Source organism: Tupaia chinensis, unplaced genomic scaffold (assembly GCF_000334495.1).
Source record: "Tupaia chinensis unplaced genomic scaffold, TupChi_1.0 Scaffold149184_1, whole genome shotgun sequence".
NCBI lineage: Eukaryota > Metazoa > Chordata > Mammalia > Scandentia > Tupaiidae > Tupaia > Tupaia belangeri.
This window is the reverse complement of record NW_006209032.1, coordinates 2,156,164-2,170,632: the sequence shown is the minus strand read 5'-3', so window position 1 is coordinate 2,170,632 and position 14,469 is coordinate 2,156,164. Positions and strand designations below refer to the sequence as shown.

Genomic DNA, 14,469 nt, shown 5'->3' with positions numbered 1-14,469 from the left:
AGTCTTTGGGCCAGCTAGCAGCCCAGTGGTTAAGGCAGCTAGATCCTCTATAGTCAACTGTGTGGTTCAAGTCCCAGACCTGGCAGCTTGCAAAACATGAACATGCCAGGCATGCGTGCATGCATGCCCAAAACTCTGAGAGGCAAAATGGAGGAGAAGGGATTGTGGCACGCCCATCTCCTATAGGGGACATTTTCTCACTCTCTCTCTCTGGCGAGCACATATACCCTCTAGCAAATTAAAAGAAATAGAGAGAGAGTTGTTTTTAGTTACAATCGAGTACTTAACCTGCTCAGAGTCAAAGACTATGGCAAAGGGAGGCCCTCTTTCCTCAGTGCAAAAGGCATGCCCTGGGGGAAAGGCTCGGGTCCTGGTCCGACTTGTGCTCACTAGTGGGGGACCCTTGGCAAGCTGCTCTGAGTCCCCTCCTCTAACTCACCACGGAGATCATGTTTACAGCAGCTGCCATGGGCACCAAGTGACAGAACAGGGAAAGCAGCCAGCCCAGGTCCAGAGGGACCATTAGTGCTCAATCTATAGCAGTCACTAGGGCCGGCAGATGGCATGGTGGTTAAGATGCTGGACCCCCACATGGCCGACTGCAGTGTGAGTCCTGGACCTGGTGGCTTGCTTTCTCACTTTCCCTTTCTCTCTGGTCAAATTAAAGTAAATAAATAAAAAATAAAATAAATAAATATAAAAGTAAGTAATTAATCAATTGTGGTCACGGCAGGAAGGAATGATCTAGATTTCAACCCTACCTTTTCCACCAAGTTTTTGTGATGGTCCAATAACCCCTCCCTGTAGGATGCTGCTTTGGGGACTTAGCACCTGCCGCATCCCAGGCCTTACAGAGCCGAGGACTCACCTTTTCTGGGTCAGGTGGTTAATAAGCAGCAGACTAGTACCCACCTCTCGTTACCCTTCGCGCAAAAGCAAAACTGCCCAGGACTGCACACCCACTCTCCCAGGACAGAAGGGGACCCATGCCCTCTCCTGAGAACCTGGCCATATGAGACAAGAGCTGCTGATAGCACGCGGCCGTGTGACGCGTGTGTGTCCCCAGGAGTGGCGTGAAACCAGGAGGTGTTACTGACGGCAACAGGGCCCTGCGTGTCGGGTGATCGTCTTCTTCTGGGGGCCAGTCTCCCAGCCTATCCCAAGATCCATGTGACGGGATGTGAACTGCTAACAGAACTGGGTCTCGTTGCAGCCCACTGAGTAAATGCATGTCTGGCTCAGGAACCAGGACACCCAACGCTAGTCCTTGCTCCTCCAAAGGCAGCTGTGTGAGCACACGGGGAGCGCTCTGGGCCTCAATTCTCTCATCACAAAGAGCAGGCACTAGGCCTCAAGGACTTCAAAGGGCTCTTTGGAGCTGATATTCTGATTCAGTGGCATGAAAACATGACACGCGCTAACTTCAGAGCAGTCACATAAAAGCAGGAGGGAGTGGTAACAGCACAGAGGAGAGGAACCAGGCCAGGTTCAGTGCTTTGCTCACGGAGTCCACGCCAGGGCTCTGCAAAGGGGATGCAAGATACCTGCTGAGTTGAGGCCCCCCACAGCGTAGATAAGCCCAGCGATGGACGTGCAGCAGCGAGGCCGTGTTCGGAAAGCTGGCACATGGGGCCGGCGCTCTGGCATGAGGTGATAGTCCTTTGCTTCGTCCACCAGGTCCCTGGAATGAAGTGCAAGACGCTAGGATGCATGGGCCACATTTGCACTGCTGAGCCCAGCTCTCCCACCCCAACTGCAGGAGGAAACCTTCTGGAAGGTTCAGTCTCCAAGCCAAGCATGACCTGGAGAAACCACAAAGCTAGTGAGACACGCTCGAAGTTGAAGGAGCCTCCCCGCACCCCGCCCTGGGCTCACATCACCAGAATGAGTATCTCCAGACAGGCATGGACCAGGCGTGAGGACACGGGGCAGGGGCTCGCGGCTGGGCACGGGCGGGTTCTGCAGAGCCTGCCTGCTGTCACCACCCAGACCTAGCTCTTCACTGTCACCCAGGACAGACCGCGCCGCGCCGCAAGCCCCTGACTGCCCCCTACCCCACCCTCCACGCCATGCTCCAAGCTGTTCTTTCTTCTGTTATTTGCCAGAAGATGTGTATGCTGGCCAGAGAAAGACAGAGACAGAGACAGAGACAGGGAGAGAGCACCCTGCAACGGGCTGTGGTTACGCTGCCATTCCTTCTCCTTTTCTCCATCCTGTTGGGACTTCAGACATGCACGCACACGTGCCCCGCATGTTCTCCAAGCTGCCAAGGCTGGGATCCGTCTCCCTTAACCAGACTACAGGGTGGGCCCTCCAAGCTGTTTCTCTAAGAACCTTTCAAAGCTGCCTACTGCCAGCAGAGTACAGTTCAAGCTCCTGAACAGCAGCCTGAGACGGCTGTCACAGGACCCCTGCTACTTCCGGCCACACCTCCACCCCTTCCTGACATGTACACCTTCACACCGCCTGTACCAACCGACTTCTCCCCAGCTAGCTGATCCCAGCGGGGGTGGGCATGTGAAGGAGAGAACTGAGTACGTAATGGACTTGTTAGCCAAGGAGAAAGAGTTTTCAGGTGACCTTGACAAGCGATCTGAAGGAGGATGGACATTCTCTCTACTGCTTTGGGTATTTTTCTGCTATTAAGTGCATGTGCTCACCGGAGAGAGAGAGAGAGAGAGAAAGTGAGAAAGCATCCCCTGTGGGATGGCCACACCACAATTCCTTCTCCTCCTCGCAGGATTTTGGGCACACACATGTGTGCCTAGTGTAATTTTCAAGCCACCTGGTCAGGACTCGAACCATGCAGTCCGCCACATGGGATCTAGCTGCCTTAACCTCCATGCCACCTGCTGTCCCTGCCGCTTTCCTTTTTGTTTTTTTTTGGAGAGGTTTTTGCTATAGGGCACGTGCGCTTGCCAGACAGACAGAGAGAGACAGAGGGATACAAAGTGAGAAATCACCCCCAGGCGGGATGGCCACGCCACAATCCCTTCTCCTCTGTTCTCCTCTTGGGATCTTGGGCACTCACACCTAGCATAATTTTTAAGCCACTGGGTCCAGGACGCGAATTGCGGTCGACTACATGGGAGTCCAGTGACATAGCCATTATGCTAACTGCTGGTCCCTGCCACTTTCCTTTTAACAAGCTCCTATGGCTGCCATCTCCTGAGCCCCCGAAGCCGTGTGCCATGTTGTCACTGACTTGCTCTGGGTAAGTCTCACACACTGGTCCACATGTCCACCTCCTGCTGGCCATGGGAATACGAAGCCTAAGCCCACAGAGGCCAGCGCACTGGTATCTACAGAGAAGGCCCATGTGCACCACTGAGTCAGCCACAGGCATGGAGAGGGCAGGGCAGGCAGTGTAGACGTGCATTCGCCTTCTGAGCTAGACATGAATGTGGGCGCATCTACACTGCCTCCAAAGACCTGGGGGGAAGTTCAGTTCCCATGTGGCACCTCTCTCAGCCCAAGGTTTGAGACTCGGGTTCCTAACACTGCCCTCACAGCTCTAGATGGAGGGCCATGAATGGTCTCACCAGTGCAAAGCCGTCCTCCCTTGGGCTAGAATGACGGCCAGGTCCTCCTCCCGCCATGCCCTCCCATGTAGGCACCCCGCCCTGCTCACCTGCATTTGTGGCAGCAACGCACCAGGTCATCCTGCTGTACCCGGTCCGACAGGAACTGGGGCCGGCAGAGGGGCAGGCGGATGTTGGACAGTAGCTCCGGCAGGCAGGGCCCCCTCTGCTCCCGGTCGTACCTGACCCAGGCCAACACGGCTTCAAAGACCTGCCACGAGAGAGCGGAGGCTCCAGTGACAAACCCTTCCGCCTCGAGGCCACACCCTGTATCCACCTTGGCCTCCACGCCCTATGCTGGAGCAGTCCCTCGGGCCCATCGAGCCTTCCTACATCTCCCGAACCCTCTGCTTTCTGTCCGCTTCCCTCGCTACCACTCAGTCCGGTCTTCACGATGCAAGCCCAGGTGACCGTAACGCTGCTGAGAGTCCTCTCCTGCTTTCCCACTGGACAACTGTCAGTGCGACCTTCTTCCTTTCTGTGGCCCCTCAAAACACCCGCTTCCCCTCCTTCTCGTACCCCGTCCCTTCTAAACTGCCTGCTATCCTCCACTCTGGACAGGATGGGCTGGCTCCCCTGTTCATACTGTCCCCCTCACCTAGCACACCTCCTCAAGTTATCATCTACACACACTCTCTTTCTTTTTCCTTTTCTTCTTAATAGTTTTTGTTATAGGGTGCATGTGCTCACTGGAGATAGAAAAGAGGAAAGTGAGCCCTCACCTCACACTCCCCTCTGCTCCATTCTCCTCTTAGGATGTGGGCAGGCATGCACGTCCACATGCCCAGTGTGCCGCTCAAGCTGCCAGGCCTGGGACGCGAACCAGCCGGTCTGCCATGTGGGACCCAGCGCCTTAACCACCATGCCATCTATCGCCCCAACCCCGCTCTCCTTTCTTACTTGTTTCCCAGGAAGTTTGAGCGAATGGCTCCAACCTCACGGTTGTCTCCCTCTAAAACCCCGAGTCCTGATGGAGAATATCACTGAGTACACGTGAGTTGCTTCAGGCCACATTAATTAGAAGTGCTAGTTTGGGGGTTTTGGAGCATTTCTTTTTTTAGGTTTTTACCATACGGCATGTACGCTCATTAAAGAGAGGGAGGGGGAGGGAGAGACAGAGACAGAAAAAGTGAGACGTTACCCACAGGGGGTGGCCACGCCATAATCCCTTCTCCTCTCGGGATTTTAGGCACACATACACATGTGCCCAGCAGGACTTTTAAAATTTATTTATTTTTTATTTATTTATTTTTTGGGAGAGGTTTTTGCCGTAAGGTGCGTGTACTCGCCAGAAAGGCAGAGAGACAGAAAGCGAGAAATCACCCCCCAGCGGGGATGGCCACACCGCAATCCCTTCTCCTCCATTCTCCTCTCAGGATCCTGGGCACGCATGCACACGTGCCCAGCGTGAGTTTAAGCCACCGGGTCCGGGACGTGAACCGCGGTTGACTACGTGGGAGTCTAGCGACATAGCCATTACGCTAACTGCTAGTCCCCCAGCAGGACTTTCAAGCTGCCAGGATTTTAGACTTTTCAAATCAGGGATGCCTGACCTGTATATGTCACGATCTTAATTGTGCAGAGACAAAAACACCAAGAAAGAAGGATCGAAAAGGCGGCTGCACGTGCACCTGCAGACGGCTGTGTGCTCACACACCTGCTCCTCCGACCTCACGTTCAGCTCGTCTCGGGACACCAGCTCAAGCACGTCTTCCGAGGGCAGGGCCAGGAACTCCTCCGACAGGGACACCTCCACGAAGTGCTGGTGGATGAAGCTGTTGGCCGCCTCGTACAGCACGGCGCACATCATTGTCTCGGCAAACTGGCGCACGCCCAGGCAATTTTTCGGGTGAAGCCTTTTTGCATGAGATGGAAGAAAGGGAGAAAGGGAGAGTGTTATCTTGACTTGTTCTCAGGCCGCGGAACAACAAATGTCGTCCTCGGCATTGTTGGAAACTCTCTGGTGTGAGACCAGGGCTCCTCTCTGAGGCTCAAGGTCTCAAGCTATGAAATGGTAGGATGGGAGTTGGAACCACGCAGGGTGTCTCCATAGGCCTCGCTGTCCAGCCTCGGGAAACGACAGTGGCAGCGGTGGTTTATGGAGTACCATCAGCGAGTCTACCAAGTAGCAACCACTCTCATCTTAAAGATGGAAAGCTCAGGATCAGAGTGGCCGAGAAATGTGTTCATGGGCCCGCGACTCGCAAGTGGAGGTACTGGGATGGAGCCAGGCCTCCTGTGTACATTCCCACGGCACCAAGGCAGCCCATGGTCAGCAGGGCTGGGGGCGTGGCCAAACCCTGCCTGCCACTCACTGTGCAGCGTGCGTGGGTTCCTTACACCCTCCCAAGAGCCAGTGATTCCCTCACCTGGAAAAAAGGTGGTAGGAGCCCGCTCCAAGAGTTAGGCCATGATCAGAGAGCATGACTTGGTTCTTGGCCACGTGTGATACTCTGCTCTAGCTCTGTGGAGTTTCGGCAATAGGCAGCTCACCAGAAGCAAGGAGGCCCGTAGGGCTGAGGGCTGGGAGAGGGCCCTAAGTAAAGCACCCCCAGCCCAGCCGCAGGGAAAGCGAGCAGTGGCAGAAGCCCTGAAGGTCAAGCAGTTTCTGAAACTGCTCTAAGGCCATGGGTGCACTGCAGCTTCTCTGTGCTGTCCTGCCTGCCCTGGCTTTTCCTCCTCTCTCAGGACGCTTTTCCGTCAGTCACCGGCAACCAAACCTTGACCCAGAAGGGCCCACATGCCTGTCCTCGAGGGCACGCAAGAAAGGGCGCCGGGAGTCCTCACTACAGCCTGTGGCCAGGCTCAGAGATGGGCACCCCGAGGAGCAGAGGCAGTAATGGCCCTGGAGAGGAGTCAGGGCCCGTGGCAGGGAATAAAGACAGCAACCAGGGTTAGGGCTCAGTGGAAAACGTCAAGAATAGACCCAAGACATCAGGATCTGTTTAAGTAGCTGTTCCAAAAATGTTACTGGTGCATGTGGCAACTGCACTGGTCTAAAAATGACTTGTCTAAGCATCTTCGGGTGCGGTATTTCTATTACGGAGCTTGGATCCAGTGTGACGGTGATGGCCTCGGGGGCCCCTAGGTGGCGCTGTTGTCCCTGGATGGAACCCCTCTAATCCTTTTCAGTCTACCTAATGGGAACGCCATTCTCCAAGTACTGTGGGAACAAAGATGAACCGTGCGGTCTGTGTCCTTAAGAAGCTCATAAAAGGAGCCAGCCCCCAGTGTGTGGTTAAGGCAGCTGGATCCTACACCGCCTTTTTTTTTTTTAAGAGGTTTTTGCCTTAGGGTGCTGTCACTGGGGAGTGAGAGTGAAAGCGAGAAATCACCCCAGGGGCACACTTGCCTTAGGGTGCTGTCACTGGGGAGTGAGAGTGAAAGCGAGAAATCACCCCAGGGGCACACACGCACATGTGCCTGGCATGGTTCTGGGATGACAACCACGTCGACCATGTGGGAGTCCAGCAACGTAACTGCTACAGCACCTGCTGGCCCCAGCTCCATCAGAAGGTAGGTCGCGGAGGGCCGGGGTAATGACAGTGGTAACTCAGTGCTCCATGGTGCTAAACCCACATGGGACAGTCCCAAGTTCATGTCTGGAGGTCTCCCTGTATACACAAGCACACGTGTGCATGCTCATGATCCTGGCTGGCTGAGGCTGGCGGGGGTCACAGCATGATGACATGTTAGGCACCCTCTCCTCTCTCACCCCCATCTGTCTTTCATGGAATAAATGATTTATTTATTTATATAAAAAGCAGGTTATAGGAAACCCACCAGGCCCACTGCCAAGCACCAGAAATAAGTGAGATACTATCCTAAAAGAGCACACAGTGACTGTCCCTGGGGACTGAGGACAGAAAATTCCAGGAGGCGAGTGGGTGGGCTCTTACGGAGCTTTAATGTAAAAGGAAAGGAAGTGGCCACAGGTGGTGTGGCGGTTAAGGCAGCCGGATCCCACATGGCTGACTGCACCGCTGACTGCACCGTCAGAGCCCTAAACCCAGTGGTTTGAAATACACCCCAATGGCCATTCCCCCAGGGGTGCTTTTTCACTTTCCCTCTGTCTCCAGTGAGTGCATACACCCTCACGTGGCAAAAATCTAACATTTTTTCCTTTTTATTTATTTATTTATTTTTAAGGAATTATTTTATTGGAACCAGCAGATGGCATAATGATTACATCATTGGACTCCCACCTAGTCGACCACGGTTCGAGTTCTGGATCTGCTGGCTTAAACTCATGCTGGACACATGTACGTGTACATGTGTGCCCAAAATCCCTAAAGGAGAATGGAGGAAAAGGGACTGCAGTGTGGCTATGCCTCCTGGGGAGTGATTTCTCACTTTGTCTCTCTGTCTCTGTCTCTCCAGTTAGCGCATGCACCTGATAGCAAAAAATCTCTCCCTAAAAATAAATACATAAATAAATTTTGAAAGAATTACTATTTTATTTAACTTTATTTATGTATTTATTTTTATTTTGACCAGAGAGGGACGGAGTGAGAGAGAGAGGGAAAATGAGAAAGAAAGCCACCAGGTCCAGGACTTGAACTGTGGTCAGCCATGTGGGAGTCCAGCGCTCTTAACCACTGTGCTGCCTGCTGGCCCCAAAATTTTCTTTTTAAATCCAAATCCCAAGAGAATGGAGAAGGAATTACGGCACGGCCGCCCTGCCTGCGGGTGATCTCACTCCCTCCCTCACTTGCTCTCTCTGTCCGCTCTAGCAATCACACGTGCCCTATAGCAAACTAAACATAAAAAAAGGAAGGTCACGGCATCCAAGGAGGGGTGGAGACGGCCATGAACAGTCAGGGTGCACTGAGCAGGTCCGCGGTGAGAAATCAGCCAGCCGGGCGGCTGGTCGGACTGCAGAGGGGAGAGGAGGCAGGGCCATCACAGCGTGCTCCACAGAGGTTCCCTCCAAAGCCACACGCTGCCTGACACTGACTTCACCAAACACTGTCTTGGCAGAGTGCCCTTCCCAGCCCACTCTTTATGAAACTCTATTCCCTACGGATCCGAAAACTGGAGGGAGCGTCCAGAAAGAAGACTGTGCTCGCACCGGGGTGGGCACGTCCCATCACCTCACCGTTCTCGCAGGAAGGTGCAGCAGGCGTCCTTGATGCTCTGCAGCTGCAGGAAGCTCGCTCCCATCAGCAGCGACTGCACGTTCTGCTGGTCGATGGCCAGGTTGCCGTTGTAGGCAAAGTTGATCAGGGCCTCCAGGGCACTGCGGGGAGGGCAAGCTGTTAGCAGCTCTTCAGAGACGGTTTGGCCCACAGGAGACTCAGCCGAACTGACACCACTACCTGGGGACAGATGGGCCCCACTCTACATCCATTTCACCAAAGCCCTCGGAGCACCTCCTCCAGAGAGCAACCACTCTACCACAGCCAAAGTCTCATCCCACTACCCTGGCTTCATGGCCCAAGTAATGTCATTCCAGAAAAACCTTGCTATTGAGAGTCACCGGGTCACTTGTCCAGATTGTCCCCAGCGCCTGCTCATCCTACATACGGGTTATCTGGGTACAATCACAAGACACACCCCCGCGAGCTCACTGCCGGTGGCTGCGCATGTAAACACGCTGCAATCGTTTCCTCTGTCGGTGGGCACGTCTGTTACCATCGTGTTGCCCTTGGGAAGTTTCTGGATTATTATTTCTTTGGGGTACACACCCAGAATAATATTTACAGCATTTATTTCTGGCTTCCCATTCACCCTGAGAATAAAATCCAAACTCCAGGGGCTGGCCAGTGGTGGTTCAAGGCCCAGACCTGGCGACTTGCTTTCTCACTTTCCCTCTCTCTCTAGTAAATTATAGTAGTAATAGTAATAGTGAATAAAATTCTTGAAAAGAAACCCGCACCCCACCCACAGGTCGCCTGCAGCTGGCCCCTCCACCTAGCTAACCTCACACTTCCGCTCCTTTCCCCCCTCACGCTATTCCACATGCTCGCCTCAAGGCCTCTGCAGCCCCTGCTCCCTGTCTGGAGGGCTCTTCCCCAGAGGACGGTCTCCCTCACTTCAATTAACGTCTCAGTTCAAATACCACTCTGGTAGGGAGACCTTCCTTGATCCCCAGAAACAGAGCAGCCCCCCACAATCGTTTACCAGCCTTCACTCCACTCTGCCTTTCTCACGTCACGTTTGCTGCCAGCCACGCCGGGCTGCATGTGCACTGCCAGCCACGCCACGCCACGCTGCGTGTGTACCGTCAGCCACGGCGCGCTGCATGTGCACCGTCAGCCACGCCACGCTGCATGTGTACCCCAAGTGCCCACTGCTAGAAGGGTGGTGTGATGAGAAGCAGCGCTTCTGCCTTCTCACTGCTATGCTCCACGTCCAGGGCTGTGCATGCCGAAGATGCTCAGCTGACCTGTCTGATGGGGCACCCTGCCTCTGAGCAGTGATTGGAAGGCTCCTTCAGACACAGACCTCAGACGGAAGGACGGCCAGGCCAGGGGCTGACCTCAGCGTTCTGCCTCGGTGGGGATATACACCCTCTCCATGTACCAGGGCAGGCCACTCCGAGCGCCCAGCGGGCACCACTCATGTCCCAGCGCCCTTCCTCCCATTCTCCACCGCCGTGCGAGTAATGCCTGGGCAATGGAGACAGGCCGCTGGTCATGGGGGAACCCTGGGCCGACCTCCCTGGGCTTCTCTATTTTCCCATCTGGCAAATAACCATAGTATCTGCCAGACTCTAGACCCACACTGTCCAACACGGCGGCCATTCACCGCACGTGGTTAAATTTAAACAAGATGGCAGGAAATTTAAATTTCAGTTCTGCAGTCCCCATTAGTCACACGTAAGTACCTGGCAGCCGTCTGGGGCTGGGGCTGCATTCTGGACGCGGAAACACTGCCATGACTGCAGAAAGCCCTGTGTCTAGACAGCACTGTGCTGGACTGAGGGAGGGACGTGACTCCAGGCACTGACTGAAGACTAGCTGGCCAGCTAAAAGGGCTGGTCAAGACGGTGCGGGCGTAACACCGCAGCGCCCTGGACCGGCTGCAGGTTAATAAACTCTCCTGGACACGGGGTCCTGCTGCCATGGCGCGTTACCCTAACAGAGTACAAACCACATCCAGCTCCCGATTGTGCCGCCATCTGGGGCACTGGCTGAGGCCCAAGTCCCTCCCTCGTCACCTCTGTGTGTGCGGGGCTGTGCTGACAGTCGCTGTCCTGGTGCGGCCCTTGGGGCCCAGCGCGGGCTGGCCGGTACTGGGAAGCAGCCGGGCCCGACGTGCTCAGTACCTCGGGTCCATCCCTTGCATTACGATCTCATCCTGCTTGCACTCCATCATGTCGTTCGTAAACATGGCGTGGAAGTACGGGATCGAGGCCGCCAGGACGATGCGGTGAGCACTGAATTTGTGGTCCCCAATCTGTGGGAGAGGTAAAGCAGAGACAGAGACAGACCTGAGAGATGCAAATCTAACCCAGCGTGTGCCTTCCACAGCTCACCTCCCTGCCACGGCCATGGACCTGCAAGCCAACCGGGGCATGGGCACCTGGAGACTCAGGATTTTAAACTGAGTAGCCTCTTCCAGTAGATGACTGTAATCAGTATTTTTTTTTTTTTTTTTAAAGATTTTAATTTTAAAAATTAAAAAAAAATTTAAATTTAATTAATTCATTTAATTTGACCAAAGAGAGACACAGAGAGAGAAACAGAAAGTGACAAAGGAAGCCACCAGAGGACCAGCAGTTGGCGTAATGGCTATGTCGCTGGACTCCCATGTCGTTGACCATGGTTTAACCCGGTGGTTTAAACTCACGCCAGGTGCACGTGCGTGTGTGCCCCAGATCCTGAGAGGAGAATGGAGAAGAAGGGATTGTGACATGGCCATCCCCACTGAGCGTGATTTCTCTCTTTTTGTCTCTCTATCTCTCTCTGTCTTTCTGGCAAGTGCATGCACCCTAAGCAAAAACCTCTCCAAAACAAAACAAAACAAAACAAAACAAAGAAAACCTCTAAAAAATAAACCAAACCAAATGTACGTCTGAACACTTTAAATGGTAGTTTCCCGTACTCGGCAGCCTCTAAAGCACCCCTGAACTCCGCACCAACTCAAACACATGGTCCCCTTAGCACCGCCCACCCTGGTCTCATCGGCAGCAGACAGCAGAGCAAACTGCCTGAGAACGTGGGTGCTCCTCTGGGTTACCGGTGACCGTGGTGACGGGAAGGGCTGAGAAACCAGACCCAGCACAGTGAGCTCAAATGGTGGGGTGTCCGTGGGCACCGAGCAGCCGGACCACTCCGGGGAAAGTGATCCTCGCCGCAGCTCTCAGACGTCACGGTGCCACCGCCTGGGAATGCTCGGTGTCCCGCAGGGAGAGGCCGCTCCTTCTCCCATCTCCATCACACCCTCGCCAACGCACCCTTCGCTCAAGGAATTCTATAAAGGGTTCCCAACAACCTGCCGACAGAATATTCCCTCAATAAGCTCTGCCATTTACAGCTCCAGGCTCCCACGCTTCCACGTGGGAACCTCCCGTTCTCCAGGAAGCGCTCAGCGGTCGGTCTCTTTTCTCAGGTCCCGGATCAGTGGACAGCATCTCACTACCTGACGCCCCTCTCTGTGTCACATTCACTCAAGGACTCTGGTTCAGGCTCTGTCACTGTCCTCTTTCACTGAACTGTGGGTTTATCTGCAAACCATCCTCCCAGTGTCAGCGGAAGGGTCCCTCTCAGATTCAAGTTCTATTAATTCTGCGAATAATCGGGGTGTGTCTCTGTTACCAGTGTTGGGGACAATGAATGATGCATGGTATTTCCACAATTTTAAAAAAAACACAGTAATAAATGTACATACTTCTTTAACATGTTTATTATTACTTTATTTAGCTTTTTACGTTTATTTATTTAAATCTGACCAGAGAGGAGCGGAGCGAGAGAGAGAGAGTGAGCACGACAGCGGGTGAGAGAGAACGTGAGAAAGCAAGCCACTAGGCCTGGGACTTGAACCGCGGTCGGCCATGTAAGATTCTAGTGCCCTTAACCATCACACCACCTGCTGGCCCCCATATTTCTTTTTTAAATTATATTTTTAAAAAGTTGCTACAAGGCATATGTGCTCATTGGAGACAGAGGGAGAGGGCGAGTGATGGCCGTGTCACAATCGCGTCTCCATTTTCCTCTCAGGATTCTGGGCACACAAGCACACGTTTGGTGCGTTTTTCAAGCCACCGGGTCTGGGAATGGAACCACACAGTTGGCCATATGGGATCCAGTGCCTTAACCACCAACGCCAATTGCTGGTCCTTGTTAAACATTCTTAAAGTTTATTTAGTCATTCCATGAGTGAGAGACAGAGGAGAGGACGCGACAGCACATCCCCGACAGGCTGCCGGCACTGTGATCCATACCCTGCCCTGACAGCCGGACACAAGTGCGTGCCCAGCTTGTAATGGAGGGGTCCAGGTGCCTGCTGCCTCCCTCTTGTGGGTCTGTCTTGCAGGGTCCTGTTTCAACACCGGATCGCCACCTGACTTCAATTTTTTCTTCTTTCCTTTTTGTTTTTTTTTTTTAAGAGGTTTTTGCCTTAGGTTGCCTTAGGGCGTGTGCACTCGCTGGGAGAGACAGAGAGACAGTGAGAGGGAAAGTGAGAAATCACTACCTAGAGGGGATGGCCATACTGCAATCCCTCCTCCATTCTCCTCCTGGGATCTTGGCCCGGCATGCACATGGGCCTGGCATAATTTTGAAGCCACAGGGTCCGGGACTTGAATCGTGGTCAGCCATGTGGAAGTCCAGCGACGTTACTATGACACCGTCTGCTGGTCCCTGTTTTTGTTTTTGTTTTTTGGGAGAGATTTTCACTGTAGGGCGCGTGCGCTCGCCAGACAGACAGAGAGAGAAATAGAGACAGAAAGCGAGAAATCACCCCCCAGGGGGGATGGTCACGCCGCAATCCCTTCTCCTCCATTCTCCTCTCGGGATCTTGGGCACGCACGCACACGCGCCCGGCGTGAGTTTTAAGCCACCGGGTCCGGGACCCGAACCGCGGTCGACTACGTGGGAGTCCAGCGACATAGCCATTACGCCAACTGCTGGTTCCGTTGTTTTTGTTTTTTTGGAGAGGTTTTTGCTATAGGGCAGGGTACTCGCCAGAAAAGACAGAGACAGAAAGCGAGAAATCACCCCCCAGGGGGGATGGCCATGCAGCAATCCCTTCTCCTCCATTCTCCTCTTGGGCACACATGCAGACACACCTGGCCTGAGTTTAAGCTACCAGGTCTGGGACTCGAACTGCAGTCGACTGCAGGCGAGTCCAGCAACGTATCCATTACGCCGACTCCTGGTCCCCTGGTCCCTGTTTTCACAATGTTTCCTTTGGGTTATTTTGTCTTCCACTTGTTTTGCTGTCTTTTGTGTTAAAGGCATTCTTTAAATTTTGTATGTCTGGTGACACTTGGCTATCTGGTCATACTTTTTTTTTTTTTCACTAAGATTTTTTACCACGGGGAGCCTGTGCTCAGAGAGAGAAGGAGCAGTGGGAAGGAGAGTGAGAAATCACCCCTCAGCGGCAAAGGTATACCACAATCCCGTCTCCATTCTCCACTGAGCATTGGGGCACACATGCACACACCAGTGTGATTCTCAAGCCATCAAGTCTGGGACTTGAACTGCAAAGCTGGCCATGAAGGACCCAGTACCTTAACCTCCACACCACCTGCTGGCCCCTGGTGCTACTTTTAAAGCAGCCTGAAAGCTCTGTGGGAGCAGACGCGGGGTGGGGTGGGGGCGTGCTTTCGAGGTTGTGCCCTGCACATCAGGGTGATCAGGCGTTTCAGTGAAGACCCTAGAAGTAGTGAGGTTGTAGGGCGTCTTCCATGGCTAATTTTATCAGGGTTGGATCTTCCGAT

General features: G+C 53.7%; 1 protein-coding gene across 6 annotated transcripts in view; it reads right to left on the bottom strand.

Moving 5' to 3' along the window:
- KLHL18 (kelch like family member 18) overlaps positions 1 to 14,469 on the bottom strand; it is a 121,581-nt gene that overhangs the window by 14,226 nt on the left and 92,886 nt on the right. For 5 of the 6 annotated variants that reach the window (XM_014585200.2, XM_014585198.2, XM_014585201.2 and 2 more), the window contains exons 2-6: positions 10,852 to 10,982; positions 8,680 to 8,820; positions 5,239 to 5,437; positions 3,632 to 3,792; positions 1,545 to 1,681 (exon numbers count right to left, since the gene is read on the bottom strand). In XM_014585200.2, coding sequence (XP_014440686.1) covers positions 1,545 to 1,681; positions 3,632 to 3,792; positions 5,239 to 5,437; positions 8,680 to 8,820; positions 10,852 to 10,982 — 769 coding nt within the window. Of the gene's footprint in view, positions 1 to 1,544; positions 1,682 to 3,631; positions 3,793 to 5,238; positions 5,438 to 8,679; positions 8,821 to 10,743; positions 10,983 to 14,469 lie in introns of those variants that run through there. The other variant, XM_027769298.1, reaches the window with a different exon arrangement.